Source organism: Brachyhypopomus gauderio, unplaced genomic scaffold (assembly GCF_052324685.1).
Source record: "Brachyhypopomus gauderio isolate BG-103 unplaced genomic scaffold, BGAUD_0.2 sc88, whole genome shotgun sequence".
NCBI lineage: Eukaryota > Metazoa > Chordata > Actinopteri > Gymnotiformes > Hypopomidae > Brachyhypopomus > Brachyhypopomus gauderio.
Window position 1 is genome coordinate 636594 of NW_027506909.1, and position 15854 is coordinate 652447.

The 15854-nt window shown below is 44.2% G+C and overlaps 1 protein-coding gene across 1 annotated transcript in view; it reads left to right on the plus strand.

Annotated features, from left to right (window-relative positions):
* Positions 1–15251, plus strand: part of phc2a (polyhomeotic homolog 2a (Drosophila)) — a 29787-nt gene extending 14536 nt beyond the window's left edge. The window contains 14 exon segments of the mRNA XM_076991957.1: positions 379–519; positions 1760–1837; positions 2121–2285; positions 3158–3244; positions 3347–3680; positions 9200–9573; positions 9666–9831; positions 12590–12789; positions 13178–13307; positions 13495–13609; positions 13715–13835; positions 13928–14092; positions 14094–14184; positions 14351–15251. Coding sequence (XP_076848072.1) covers positions 379–519; positions 1760–1837; positions 2121–2285; positions 3158–3244; positions 3347–3680; positions 9200–9573; positions 9666–9831; positions 12590–12789; positions 13178–13307; positions 13495–13609; positions 13715–13835; positions 13928–14092; positions 14094–14184; positions 14351–14505 — 2322 coding nt within the window. The 3' untranslated portion in view covers positions 14506–15251.
* Positions 15252–15854: the final 603 nt, after the last annotated feature.

Sequence of the window (15854 nt, forward strand, 5' to 3'; positions counted from 1 at the left end):
TGAATTCTTCACTGTTCCTCCATTGAACTGTCCAGCACAGCAGGAACTTCCTTAGGCTGGCAAAACACTTTTCACAGAAATATTGATGTAGTTCTGTTTAAGAGAAAAGGAAGAGTGGACATATGTTAGCATGTGTCTGCAAGAATTATACTATATTATTTAACCTTCTGAATACTTGTAGGCCTTTTATGCTTGCATAGCTTCACCCCCCCCCCCCCTCTCCCTCTTACTCTCCCTACCCTCTCTCCTCTCTCTCTCTCTCTCTCTCTCTCTCTCTCTCTCCCTCCCTCTTACTCTCCCTACCTCTCTCTTCTCTCTCTCCTCTCTCTCTCTCTCTCCCCCCCCCCCCCCCCCCCCCCCCCCCCCCCTGTGTGTCAGGTGATCCAGCAGGCCCTGCACAGGCAGCCCAGCACCGCAGCCCAGTACCTGCAGCAGATGTATGCAGCCCAGCAACAGCACCTCATGTTGCAGACGGCAGCCTTACAGCAACAGCACCTCAGCCTAGCTGCAGTACAACAGGTTCGGCACACACACACACACGCACGCACCGCACGCACACGCACACACACCACACACACGCAGGCACAGACACACACACGCACCACACACACACACACACACACACACACACACACACACGCAGGCACAGACACACACGCACACACACACACACACACACACACACACACACACACACATGCAGACACACGCACACACACACACATGCAGGCACACGCGCACACATACACATGCACACACACACGCACCCACACATACACACACACACACGTATGTGTACACATGCACACATGCATGTAAATTCACTCACATGCACAAGTGGCCTTTTGATAGTTAACATTCCATACTGATAGAGGTTTCAAGCCTCTTTCTACATTTCTGTGCATGATTAACAAGCAGGTCCTTAGGCAACTGAATCTGATGTAATCAAAGCGGGCATAAATCATTACTTACTAAAAGCTTTAAAAGTCACAGAAAGGAAGAGCACCACATGCATAGCAGGACTGCTGGGGGAGCTGCTAACACTCTTCATATGTTAGCAGAGGCCTAATGATTATGTCAAATCCTTTTTGTCATTGCAATGCTAATAACTGGCCTGCAAGGGACAGGACTTTATGGCAGTTCCTGGAACTGAATCGTGTTAGAACATTAGAAGGGATTTAAGCCTGGTTGCAAACTCAGGTAGAAGATGAAGATCATGACCCTGGATTTCTGGATCGTTCTTAAATCCACTGCAGTACATAAAGTTTTCAACCATTTCATAAAAATCCACCATTGTTAGGAAAACCACATCTTGCATTTGTGAAGCCTCAAGCTAATGATACACACAAGAACCCCCATTACATAATCCTAAAGGAATGATTTATTTCATGTGTACAACTTCTGGGAGCTAATAAGGCACATCTAGGTGTTGCCTAAAAGCACAATAACCAAATCAATTTCCAAGTACAAATCCAGGTGTGATTCTAAGTGGCTGCAAAAATGTGCAGGTTTAACGGTTTACTGAGTCAATTACTTTATACGGCTGCATGTTTGAACAGCACTCTGGAAATGTCTGTTCTGTGGATGTGAATAACACGCTGTGGAGACTCTGAGGGAGAGAGATCTGTTTCCTGACTTCGTGTGTGGTGTCTTTATATGTGAAGACCTCTTACTGTTGATTAATGAGGGTTGGATGTGACTTATGACCCCCCCTCCCCCTCTCTCTCTCTCTCTCTCTCTCTCTCTCTCTCTCATCCAGGCTAGCATTGTGGCAGGAAGACAGAATTGCAGTCAGAATGGGATCACATCTCAGCAGGCCGTGTCCTCCCAAACCACTGTAAGCATTACATGATGACGACATCAACATAAATCACTGTGGGGATGGTTTGGGGCACACTGCTCTGTGACCACACGTTTCATTCACGCGTGTGTAGTGTAGCAGAGAGAACTCGCTTCTCTGTGCTTCTTACCTTCAGCTTCTGGTTGCGTGGCATTTTCATTCACCAGCATGCGGTTGAGATGCTAAATGCCGAATTTAACAGATCCGTCGCCGCTGATTTGACGGCTTCCTCCCCTGGTGGCTGCAGGTTTCACGTTGCAAAGTTCCACTTTCCTCGTAGATCAAGCTGGCTGGTTCTCCGGTGGCGGCCCAGCTGATGGGCAGAGCCCAGGCGGCGAGCTCGTCTCCGGGCAGCATCACGCAGCAGCAGGCCGTGCTCCTGGGACACTCCTCCACGCCCACCCTCACGGCCAGCCAAGCACAGATGTACCTGCGCGCACAGATGGTAAGATGCTCCACGTCTACATGCCCAAAGGCGCAGGACTTCATAGACATGCAATACGATTAAGGCTTACCATCAACTCATCAACTAATTATGTATGTCTGTTTGACATACATAAAGGGTATGCAAAAAAAGTGGACTCTTTTGTGCTGATTTTGTTATGTATCCTCTGTGTGGATAGAAATTAGTATATATTTTTCTTTTTTTTTATAGCTCACCCACAGTTTCTAGTTAGAGGGAGTGTAATATTTTTCCCCTCCATATATTAGACAGGAATAGTTGTTGAGCAAATGGAGTAGAAATAGAAGTATCAGGAGGGATGTCCTCATTTTCAGGGGGAAGGTTTCCTGTGTCCCAAAGCTGTCCTGCCAGACCCGTCCCGCGTAGAACTGAAACCGATACGTTCCCGTGGCCTTGGCTTTCAGCTCTGCCATGGCACCAGTGAGCGTGGAAAACAAATGAGACTTGGGCTTGCAAATGTTTTCGTTGGCAAATCCTTTATACCCTTCCTAAAACATTTGGGCAAAGCAAGCGAAATGATTCAGGAAGTGCCTGGGTAATGCCAGGATCTAATGTAAGATGACGTTTAATGGTATGGATAGACTTAAAATAGCTTAGTCTTATTTATCTTATTTTTAAATAGGCTCTCTATGGTTCATTTTAGGACTAATATTTACACAATAACCCTTCAACAACCAAATCCTACATTTCTTTCCACAAAAGCAGTGCAGTTTCGACAGACTGGCAGCAATGTAGATTACAGGCATCAACGATCCTTTGGTGAAAAAAAACATTTTTGGTATGATTTTCTGGCACAGGAAAATAACCTTGTGTGAGTAGCTAGACTAGAACATGCTGTTCTCTTGTCTCTACAGCTCATACTGACTCCAACTGCCACAGTCACTACCATCCAGCCTGACGCCCCTTCACAGCCCGTCAGTCAGCAGGCCGTCAATGCACAGGTACCGTACCATACTCATATCAGTCATTTGACGCCAGGTTAGGTAACAGTAAGACACACATGTGCGTATGGCGAGTCCCCACTGTTCTTGTCCTCTTTTCAGATGCAGAACCTCATATTGCGTGGCCAGCAGGGGGCAGTGGCCTCCTCCCCCAGTCAGGCTCAGCTACAGGGACTTTGCATGAAGCAGTGCGCTGGAGGGGTGGCTGAGCTCGTCCTGCAGGGACAGACGGGTCCCCAGCTAAAGAGCCCCGACCCTGGCTGTGGGTCCCAGGTCCTCTCTGCTCTCCTGGGCCACACAGGGGCAGCAGCGAAGGCCAGCCCAGCAGACACTGCCTCACAGCCGGTGAAGATGAGCCACAGCTCCAGCGGGACGTGTCCACACGTCAGCCACAGTGCACTGCAGCCACAAAACACCCATCCTCTCGTCAACACTGGTAAGACAGGCCTGTTAATAAGATAGCACTTACAGCACACGGCAGAAGACTACAATAAGTACAAATGTGAGCCTTTATGGCCTTTTGTTACTAATAATTGTAAAACATTGTCATTAATTGAAGCGTTTGCAGAAAATACTGAATGTCCTCAGTGACATATGATAGTTCAGGTGTTTTGTTCAGCACAACCATTTCTGTCCAGCTCTGTGTTAAAAGATGTTGTAGCTCAGTGTAGTTTAGCCGGAGAAGGAGAGGGAGAGATAAGAGAGGGAGGAGTAGCTGAAGCCAGAGTTAGCATAGCAGCACAACTCCTCTGAGCATAGAGAGAGAGAGAGAGAGAGAGAGAGAGCGAGAGAGGAGAGAGAGAGAGAGAGAGAGAGACACTACTAGGCAAACATTTGGACACACCTACTCTTTACTTTTATTGTTTTTGACATTAGAAAAACAGTGAAGATGCCAATCCAATACAATAACACGTCATTATGCTCTAATAAACAAATCTTATTATTACATATTAGTTTCTTTGAAGTAACCATCCTAAATGTAGGATGCATGCTCTTGGTTCTGTTAACCAGATGAGACCACCTATGATGCTTTTCCTGAAGACATTCTCACATATGCACAGCACTTGTAGAATGAGGAACTAAAGTTCTGAAATAAAACAGTGTGTGCCTGTGTGTGTGTATATAGGTAGTAATATCCTCTTTGTTGGATATTTTGAAAAAACTATTTTGAGCAATACACTTGACTTGTACCCACAATACACTTGACTTGTACCCACAATTTCTGAGATACATTGATCATTATTCCTTATGTGCAACCACTCAGATGCACATTTGTAGTGACTCCACTACAAATGACTCCAAAATGAAGACTCCAGGAAATAATTGAAATGCGTAAACATTTTGAAAAAATGCATGAACCTTTTCAAAATGGTTTTCCTATTCAGAGAGTGCACACACTGACTTATAAACAATCTATTAAGTCAATAAAAAATATCCTTTGGTGCTGATGTACAGACTGCATCTATTTCATTGATTCTCCACTAATTTCTTATAGATGAGACAAAAACATTAAAGACTTGCTCGTCAAGACTGATGTAACTGACCATTCAGATTCTAACTGTAGTACTGTAACCTGCAAACGATCTAAATTTGCTTTGTGTAAATTTAATAACACAAACACTAAAATAACAGCCACAAAAGGACAAAATTGTCATCACTCATTCATCCTCATGCACATCCTCATGATGTGTGTACGATATGTGTACGATGTGTGTACAATATGTGTACGATGTGTGTACGATGTGTGTACGATGTGTGTAAGATGTGTGTACAATATGTGTACGATGTGTGTACGATGTGTGTATATAGTGCATATAGTGAAGCACACAGTATTTCCAGAGAAACAGGATGTTTCGGGTAGAGATCCTCCAATTCGGTGCTTCTGAATAATTGGAGAAGGAGAAACCAATTTTGTGGCTTGATATATGATCATGTAGATTTTGTAATCAGTGTGAAAGCTGATTACAACTCCCACTGAAATGCATGAGGATGAATGAGTGATGACAAATGTTGCAGTTATTTGAGTGGTTGGGTTAATACAATTATATGTAGCACATCTAGATCCTTCCTGGCACTTTGTTTCCACAGCTGATTCCATAACCCTTGACATAAACTATACATACACATATAACTTTTGACTTACGCTATATAAATGTTTTTATAAAAAATTATTCTGTAGTAAAAGAACATGCTAGTTCCATACCACATTTTTATTAAGATATTGGATATCATTCTTCTAATGTTAGCTTTTGCATATGGGCAGAAAGAAAGAAGGAGAGAGAGAGAGAGAGAGAGAGTCAGAGTCAGAAAGAGAGAGTCAGAAAGAGATACCCCTCAGTTCTCACTCTCAGGATATCATTTAACACCGAGACAGATGCACTGCCTTATGTGAGCTCTGAGCATAAATCTCCCCCCACATACTACTGAGACACTGAGAGCCTCCACGTTTACAAACAGTGTTGTGATATTATGTGGATATTATGTGGATATTATGTGGATCATTTGCAGACCAGCGAGCAATGCTTGACCTTGAAACCACATTCCATTTGGGCAGCACCTTCCATTTAGGAACTGTAATTTGAGTTCCTGATATTCCCTTTATGTAGACCTGGTCATGTGTGAGTTTTGACACCCACACTGTGTTTCCATAGGGCAAAAGTCATAGCATATGTAGTGGGGGAGGGTGTGCCAGCACCGCTCGGGCTGGGGGGAGACGAGCTGTGTGAGTTTTGCCACCCACTCCTCTACAACACGCCTCTGCCTTCTCCTCATTTTCCCACAGTTTGTAGGAATTAAGCTCCTGCGATGCTTGCATTACACGTTGTTGATGACTCACACCTCTGAATGTGCTGAAAAACACGAGCTTTTCTCCCCCCCATCGTGTGTGAAAAGAAACACAACTGTGAAAATACCATCAGTCACAGCCTTGTATTTAGAATGTATGGAGGTTTTATTATAATAAAACACAATACCCACCCAGATACTTAGCTTTTTCCTCTATGGGAAACGTGTGATGTTCAGAACAGTCACAAAGCAACTGTCATCCTACCAGTAATCCATTATTGGTAAAAGAATGCAAAAGGAAAGAATGATGGCATAGCTAGAACAGGCAGGAATGAGCATGTGCCAAATGTGTTGAAATTATATTAATATTTACAATTTTACAGGTGTATGCAAAAAGTCCTGTCCGGCTTTCTACAAACTCTGACTGTATCTTGAACATTATTTTACATATTCAAGAGAAATGCAATCATTTTTCAATTATTAGATTAAATATTATAGTGATACTGTCACAGATAAGCCCTAAATACAAACCTTATTTATATCTTGCAGACACCGTAAATGGAAAAAGAGTTGAAAAGATAAAGGCCATCACACATATATCCCCCCCCTCCTCCATCTTCATACAGAATGACTGGACCATTATGTTCCCAACACATCATCAGTCATCGTCATATTAATAGAATGGTGCTGCCCCTAAGGCTTGCCAGACCTCCACACTGCACCAATAGAGTTTACAAAGTGAACCACAATTAGTGCTACAGTGTTAATTGTGGCCGAGGGCTTCAGATCGTGGACACATTTCTTGTTAAAGAAACTTGACAGAGAGGTTAAGGTTCAATACAAGGAACCAGTGGAACAACCGGATAGACTGGGCAGCTAACCATCACATCAGTCGTTGTTCTGATCTCCACTTGCTTGATTCAGCCACTAGGACCTGCAAGCCAGCATTACAATAACAGCATTGTGCACTCTTGGAGTATGGCCACCTTCTTCTGGCAGCACAGAAGCTCTAAAAGTGGTGTGTTATTATACTAACCCTTGGCGTATATGCTAAATTGGGTTAATGTGGAGGGGAAGGGCCTCCAGAAAGACCAACCGTGTGAATCTATAGGGATGTGTTTTGGAAAAGCCATTTTATGCAACCCATATTTTCTTCATGAGGAACTCATTAAACTTGAAAAGCAACTAGCCAGGAGCATGCACCTCAGTGTAGAACTTGGACCGTGATTGGAGTGAACTCTAAGCAGGACCAGACGTCTTCTAGGCTAACCCCCTGGGACTAGATGTAAGACCAGCTCCAGCGAGAAAGTGGGAGGGGCTTGGGTGGAGTGGGTGGGCCTCTTCAGATCTCCTGTGTCAAATGGAAGCACAGGAAACCCAGGTGCTTGGGTCAATAGAATAATTTGAATAAAATTGGCAGGTTCCTGTGCTAAAACAGTATCGATCCTCTTAAAAGACTTATGAAGTTGGTTCCTATTCATGGGCTTCGTGAAGAGCGCTGGGTTGGAGTTATGATGTTATGCTGCAGTCTTTATATTTACATTTACATTTACGACATTTAGCAGGTACGGCAGTAAGTTCTCTATTAGATGCATTCGGTGAACCTATTAGAGTGGCCCTTCGAGTACACTAACACTATGGTCAGCTTCATGTTTGCTCTCCTACGGTTTGTGTTGTGCCTGAAGCATAACACAGACCAGAATAACTGCCGTTCCCTGTTCCCTTCCTCAAAGGCAGGACGTGTTGCAGACGTTTCTTCATCCTGTGGCTTCGTTTAACATAACTGGGTGCCTGAAAAGCAAGCGGAAATTATTTCATAGCATGTGCAACTTCAGCAACGAGTCTTCAAAAGACTCCCATCTGGGTTCTTCACTGGGTTCTTCACTGGGTTCTTCACATCTGGGTTAGCTCCACTCTGGGCCGGTGTTATTCCATTCCGTGAACTTGGCCATCAATCAAAGATTATGAGCGCATAATGCACTGTGCTCTATTTAACACATTTACATTTACATTTATGGCATTTGGCAGACGCCCTTATCCAGAGCGACTTACATTTTTATCTCATTTTTTTTTATACAAGTGAGCAATTGAGGGTTAAGGGCCTTGCTCAGGAGCACCTCAGTCATGGCCTCAGGTCTGGGGATCGAACCCACGACCCTCCGGTCACAAGACCAGTTCCCTAACCACCAGGCCACGACACCAAAAGAACACTTGCCAGAAAGGGTTTGAGTCATTCTTAAACACTTGTAACGTCTCTGGGTGGCGGCCGTTTCAAGAACCTCCACCCAGTGACTAAAACTGAAATCGAGACCTGTTATGTTTCATTCATCTTAACGTACAAGCCAGGAGTCCTTCAACAAAGAGACTTCAGCATTCTCATGAGCACAACATTATCTTTGTTTAAATGAATGTACTGTTTTTCATCTTTAGTAGGGCAATTCTGTTCATTTCAGCGCTAAAGCTATATATTACATCTTTCAACAACCCCGATTTGAGGCACGTCTTCTCCACATATTTATGGCTTCAGGTTATATTAAAACGGCAAGGATAACATTCCATGAACATAACAATGTCTACTAGAGTGTGACTGAAGATCAGAAGTGGTTATGTGGTTATGTGACTATGCTGAATTCAGTTATTAAAACTTCATTCTTTTTTTGCCTGTGAATAAGAAGAGTTATGTCATGTGACTTAAATATTTATGGATTGAGAGCTTAGCTCTACCAAACCAACCCATTAAACATACTACTGACTTAGTGGAACAACAAAACCCACAGGCATCAGGTTCAGAAATCAGTGCTAAATATTCTGCACTATTTTTAATTTTAATATATTTACACCATAGACTTTCACTGCAATTAGATGCCAACAACCTAGAATAAGAACTGAATAATGTTATTGCTTTATGGCAACAAATTAAAATTTCTTAACTAAAAAGAGGTGCCAAGTACTTTTATACTAATAAAACAGATTTGCCTTCTATTAAAAGCACAGGACAGGTGACTTTAGGTTCTACAGTTCACCAAATGTGGCCATTGAACACTTTCACCATCACAAGACCACAAGACCTCATCTTAAGCATAAACCTCTTTCAATACAATTTGTTTTATGAACTGTGAATTTTTAAACAATCTGTTTAATCACACTGCCTCCCTGTCATTCTGATTTCAGCATACACACAAATCCAGACCCATCAGCTCCTCCAGCATAAGCAGCACTTCCTCATCCAGCAGCAGTCTCAGCTGTCTCAGAGAAGCCAAGGGCAGGTCTTCCAGGCAGGCCCTGTCCCGCCCAGCCCCCAGGCCCAGGCCCAGGCCCAGGCCCACATCGCGCAGGCTGTGGCCCTCCAGCCTGCCCTGTCGAGCCAGCAGTGTGCCGTGCCTGCCCTCCCCAAACCGCCCGCATCCTGCCAGCAGGCTGCCATCTTCCACTCCTCTGTGAATCCTCAGGCCCACAATGGCCAGAGCTCCTCGCAGAACCCCACCAAAGCCAGACAGCTTCAGATATCGGCCACCGGTCTGACGCTCCAGCCGCCGCCGTCCCAGGTAAGGGAAGGGAAAGCAGATCTTCCTGTTGCTTGGTCCAGTTCCACCCGTCCCTCTCTGATTGTCTCCTCCTTTTGTTGTTGATTTCCCAGACCGCTGTGGCGACGCAGGACGATGCTGATAAAGATAACGTTCCTCATCCTGCAGCCAGAGAGAACTGCTCTGCCCCAGGTGAAGAGCAGCTGCTGTTGACAGAAGAGCCAGCCAACACAGAACAATACCTGTCTGACCATAGCCTGCTGACAAGGAGCTCAGAAGGTAAGACTCTTTAAAATGTGTTGTTCTGTTTCAGCTATTTGTAGGACAGAGTGCATGTGATTTTGCTTGAATAATATGATTTGGTTGATGAAGGAACCATCATAATTGGTTATTGGATGATGGTTAAAGTATGTGAACACAAAATGTAGTTCGTTAGCTCTGGAATCAAAGACTCATCTCAGAATCACTGCCAAGATTTGGCTGAGATAGAAGCTAATTAAACATATCTTCATGCACATATAATTTCCATGAAAGATGAAGTGCTGGGCTATAATTTGATGGAAAGAAAAATTCTAGCCTAAAGCCCAAAGGCAGGAAGTTCTGTCCAAGTGCCAAGCTGGGTCTAAATGGGCAGGAGCACAAGGAGCACAGTGGCTACTGTGTGACTGCCATCTGTAGGGTTGCCAGCCGAAACACAAAGGCTGTCCCCACTCTATCTTTCCCCTCAAGCGGAAGAGAAGATCTGTCACGCCCCAGTGTCTATTGTCCTGTCCAGGCACTTGCTAGAACGTGACAGCTTTTGCCATAATTAGGGGTAAGGGGTGCAGCTTTGTAATTCCCAGTAGATTAGGGGAATAAAGGTGGACACACTCTAGCTGTCTGGCAGGTGCTGAGGCCCGTCCACTCAGACATTCATATGAATGATGATCAATGAGTCTTTTATGAAAGCAATGGGTCTTAAATGCTTTTTAGGCAACAGTCTGGAGAGATATTCTTGTGTGTTCTGTTAAAGCACAGAAACCATAAATCATGTCAAGCTGACTTGATGCATGGGTCAGAGCTGTTAACTCTATGAAGTTTCCATAAATGTCATATTTCTTTGTTTGTAAACTTTAAAACTGTATATTTGTGGTTTTCGCTCTGTTCTGTGGGTTAAGCAATTTCCTCGTATAATTTCTTGCTTCTTTAAGAAAAATATGTTGGGTTTGGGTATTTGTATTTAAATATTTTCTACAAAAGATTTAGGCCTAAAAGGGAAATCAGGTCCAGACTTAGAGAAGATAAGAAAAATATTATTAATGAGACTGATATCTATTAAAAACTAAAAAATATAAAATATAAAAAAGCAAAATTTTATATTTTATATAAAATAACTAAAATGTAAATAACTAAAAATTTTAGTTATTAAAATAATAACTAAAATGTAAATGTCTAAAATGTAAATGTCCATCACTTTAGAGACTAAAGCAGTGTCACAAAAAGGCGAGTTTATCTCCGGGAGCTTTAGCTGTTGGTTCGGCTCCCACCTGCTAACTGTGGTAGTAGCTTCCATATCTACTGGCAGATTGAATTTCAATACAGATACTGTGTCACTCGACCCTCTTATCAAAACATTTGTTACATTTTGTGTGTTATACATATGTGTTTGTGTGTGTGTGTGTGGTGTGTGTGTGTGTGTGTGTGTGTGTGTGTGTGTGTGTGTGTGTGTGTGTGTGTTTGTTCCTTGAAACTTTTTGTAATTAGATAAGATATGAATGGATTATTGAATGAAGTTTGCAGGCTCGTTTGTATGTAAAACATTTGTGGCTTTACCGTTACAGGATGGCTTCTAATCATTCTGACATTTCTGGGAATATTTCTGGTTTCAAATTGCTGGTATTAAAAAATAGCCCCAAATTGACCAGAATTAATTTGAGATCAGCCAAAAATGCTTTTTAATACTCTTTTCTGCTTCTATGAATTTGTCGTCTCAGCCAATCACAGAAGGTCTTGGTTGTAAATACACGTTCCCATTGGACAGAATTCCAAGCGCGTAGGGCCAATCGCGGCTGCGCGGCGTTTCCTTTCACGTCCCCGTACAAAGAGGATCAGAGCGCGCGCACGCCGCTCGCGCAGGCGGGATCACGTTCGCCACACAAACGTTGATAAAAGTTCGATCGGTCGCCGCGTGTCTCGCGCGTCGTCCTACGTAACGCGCGCGGAGCGTTAAAGAGTTTCTGGGATGTTTTTCCACGTTCGCGCGCTCGTGTCGCGGTGAGTAGCGGGCAGCGCGCTGCAGCGGAGCCGAACAAAGGCGCGTGTTTGTGGGCGCCGCGGACCACCGCGAGGACCCCCCGGTACCGGAGCGCCTGGATACAGTGTAACCCCGACTAAAGTTAACCCACCGGGACCGGGAGCCCGACGGTAGTGAGCTCCACTCCGCTCGGTTATCGGTGTTTACATCGAGCACGGAGCGTAAACACGTTAAAGGAGGAAGCGACTAACGTTACAGCCGGTAGAAGTTATGATGTGATATCGGACTACCGTGTGTGTGTGTAGGGTATAGTATAAGTGTGTGTGTGTAGGGTATAGTATAAGTGTGTGTGTGTAGGGTATAGTATAAGTGTGTGTGTGTAGGGTATAGAGAGAGTGTGTGTGTGTGTGTGTGTGTGTAGGGTGTAGTGTAAGAGTGTGTGTGTGTAGGGTGTAGTGTGGGGTATAGTGAGTGTGTGTATGTAGGGTGTAGTGTAAGAGTGTGTGTATGTAGGGTGTAGTGTAAGAGTGTGTGTAGGGTGTAAGTGTGTGTAGTGTGTGTGTGTGTAGTGTAACCGTGTTTTTGGAGGACGGTGGTTTAAGTGGACACGGTTGAACACTATTGAGAACAATCAGACAGTAGTTTATCTAATGTTTAATGTATCATGTTTATCTGCTGTAGGTGGTGTAGTAGATGTATGAGGGTCTGTGTGATAGTGAGGCTGTTTCAGCAGTATTTACACAAGATGAACGATGTTAACGGGACCGGAGACGGACAGGTTAACGGGTACTGTCCTCCCCACAGGTGCGGAGTGTGTGGATGCTACAGCAGGTGTGTGTGTGCCTGCAGCCATGACCTCGGGCACCGGAAACAACACGCCCACCGTCACCGGCAGCACTCCTCAAAATGGCCAGAGCAAAACACCACAAGCAGTCGTGAAGCCACAGATACTCACTCATGTGATTGAAGGGTTCGTGATCCAGGAGGGAGCTGAGCCATTCCCGGTGAGGACCTGTGTGTGTGTGTGTGTGTGTGTGTGTGTGTGTGTGTGTGCGCATACTGTCATCTCACACGATGCTGGAATCTGGACTATGTGGCTGCCGAGTTTAATTCAGCATTTTGAAGCCAACCAGCGCACGTGCAGGTCCCTGCATGCCTCCTGTTTTATTTGGGCTCGGTGTACTAGGGTCAAGTGAGACCTATTTTTAGCTTGAGTTGTTTATCAATAGCAACATGCTTCCCTCTAGTGGGGACACTTTAAACTGCAGGTCACCGCCTGCTTCTGCGGTTCGGTTGACATTTAAAGTGAGGCACAATTCACACAGAGTGAAATAAACGTGTTAATATGCTGTCTCGTGTGGTCGAATATTACAAGCTCACGGTTGATTCCAGGTGGAGCGACCTTCGTTGCTTATTGAAAACCTCAAGAAGCAGAAGCTACAGCAACAGTCCTATTCAGAGCTGGAGAAAAGGGCTGTGAACTCCCACACAGCAGACTCTGAAATGGAGGATCTCTCACAAGGTACGGGCATGCAGACTCAAACGTCCAGACGTACATCTCTGGTTGTAATCGTAAACAAATCATGAATGATGCACTCCACGGTTTACTGCTTGAAGCCATGGAGGAGGACGATGATGAAGATGCCAGTGTTGTGCTCAGTTTGGTTTTTCTTCTTTCATTGTAAAAACTTTGGTTTGCTCATTCACAGACTTGAAGAGCCAGCAGAAAGAGCCAACACTCTCGTGCGAACTGTGTGGGAAAGTAGACTTTGCTTACAACTTCAAAAGATCAAAGCGGTTTTGTTCTACAGTATGTGCAAAGAGGTATTAAGAACATGCATCTGTAAATTCTGATAAGCAGTTGTAATTCACAAGTGTTTGAATACTGGTGTTGATTGCTTGTAACTATTGAAAGTCTTTTATTTGCAGGTATAATGTGGGATGCACAAAACGAATAGGCCTTTTTCCAAGGCGACCATCTCCTGAGAACCCCAAGAAACAGAAAGCCTCCAGTAATAATCACCAGAACACTAGTTCAGAGGCCAGAAAAGTAAGGATTAGCAAAACGACTACCTGCCAGTACACCGATTCTTTTTGCCCACCTGAGCAGATTTTGACTTTTTGTTTTATCTCCATTTGCAGACGCCAGCAGGGTCCGCGTGCTCTACTCACCTGTCCAGCCTGAGTCACGGAGAGTCCACTCAGTGCTCAGACATGTCCAGCTATGAGGAGCCTCCTTCACCCCTATCTGTGGCCAGCTCTGGGGTCCAGAGGCCACGCAGGGAGCGGGGGGCCCGGGGACAACAGTGAGCTGCCCCTCCTCGCACGGCCCTTCCTGCCAAACGAGCCAGCCCAGTGGAAGGTGGATGACGTTTACGAGTTCATCTGCTCCCTGCCAGGTAGGCTGCAGGATTGCCCCGGAAAACCTTGCTGAAGTGCATTCGAGCAAAGAACCCATGTTTCTTTACAGATGTTTTCAGCCACAAACACAAGCATGCAGGACCATGTGATCTCCGCCCGGTCTCGTTTCTGTTCGTCACCCTGATCCTTCTCCTCCACCCTCAGGCTGCCAGGAGATAGCCGATGAGTTCCGTGCTCAGGAGATCGATGGCCAGGCCTTGCTGTTGCTCAAAGAAGACCATCTCATGAGCACCATGAATATCAAGCTAGGGCCTGCACTGAAAATCTTTGCCCGCATCAGCATGCTCAAAGACTCGTAGCCTCTCCCATTGGGGTCTATAGCAACACCGCTGGAAAGAACTGGAAATGCCCAAAACCTCCTGTACTGATTTATCTTCACACCCCGTTTTGGCTGTGAACCCAGTGGAACCGTGCTGCTCCTCAAAGCCCCCAGAGACTCTTCTCTGCTTGCAGTTATTCCCAAGGAGAAGGAATGGTCTTCAGTCTGGTAGCCTTGTCATGGCCCCATAGAACAATCAGCTTGAAATTACAAGAATTACAAGCACAATTAGAAATACATCAGCCTTCTGTAAATTATGTTCACAAATAGTGATTCTTCTGACCAGGGAAGGTTAATAAGAATGTGCCATAGCTGCAGGTTTACAATTCGTTTTTTATATATATATGTGGATTTTGTCTCAAGGATCGTCAACAAATGTGTAGTTCAGGTGTTTGTCACAGTGATTTGTGATTTTAGTTTCTTTTACAGATGTATTCCTGTTTAATTATGAAAATGGGATTTTAAGCCTTGTGTAAATATGCCCAGGCAATCTTCGGAAGCCGTTAGTTTACATGAGATGGTATTTAAAAGATCCACAAATTGTCTGTTTAAATGTAGACAGTTAACTCTTAACACCGGTCTGATTAACTACATGAGGGGTAATGTGTTTTTCTGAAAACATTTAATCAGTATGTGCCTAATACACTCCTCTATTCCAAAGATGACTCGAGGTCCATCATTCTCATTTTGCATAAGCCACTCACTACCATTAAATGTTTTAGCATTCACGTGGTCATTTTTTTTCTTTGCTCATAATTATTGACATGAAATCTACTTTAGCATATACTTAAGATCCAAGAGTCTGCACATCAGGTGTTGAACACAACCATAGCACACTTCTGATTTCCCAACAGTCTCTTAACCCCCTACCACACACACATCCTGCTTCGGTGCTTAGTAACGCTACAGCTTGCATCACTGTTCAAATTTACATTCTGCATCAGTTGATCAAATGTTTATTTATTGAGAGCAAGTCTCTGATTCAGTTTTGTATTTGGGGAAAAAATAAAACCTTATCAGCATTACGCAGGTGGTTGACTAGAAGGCTGTGGCTGTTCTTCTGGGTGACGGCTCACTCGTTTCTGTACTCATTCCATCATGGGAGCTGTTGCTACTTGTTCTAGTGAAATGTGTTTAATTTTCTTCATGAGAAGTTCAGAATATATAAATTGTTAATCCTGTGGCATTAGAATTATCTTTTAAAATATAGCTGCTAGTGACAAGAGGCCCAAGCACATTTTATCACATCTACACAACGTGGCAGTGATGACACCCCATATTAAGTGCATTATTTGTGGTTGGTTTTGTTCTCAGGAATGTATTTTAAAG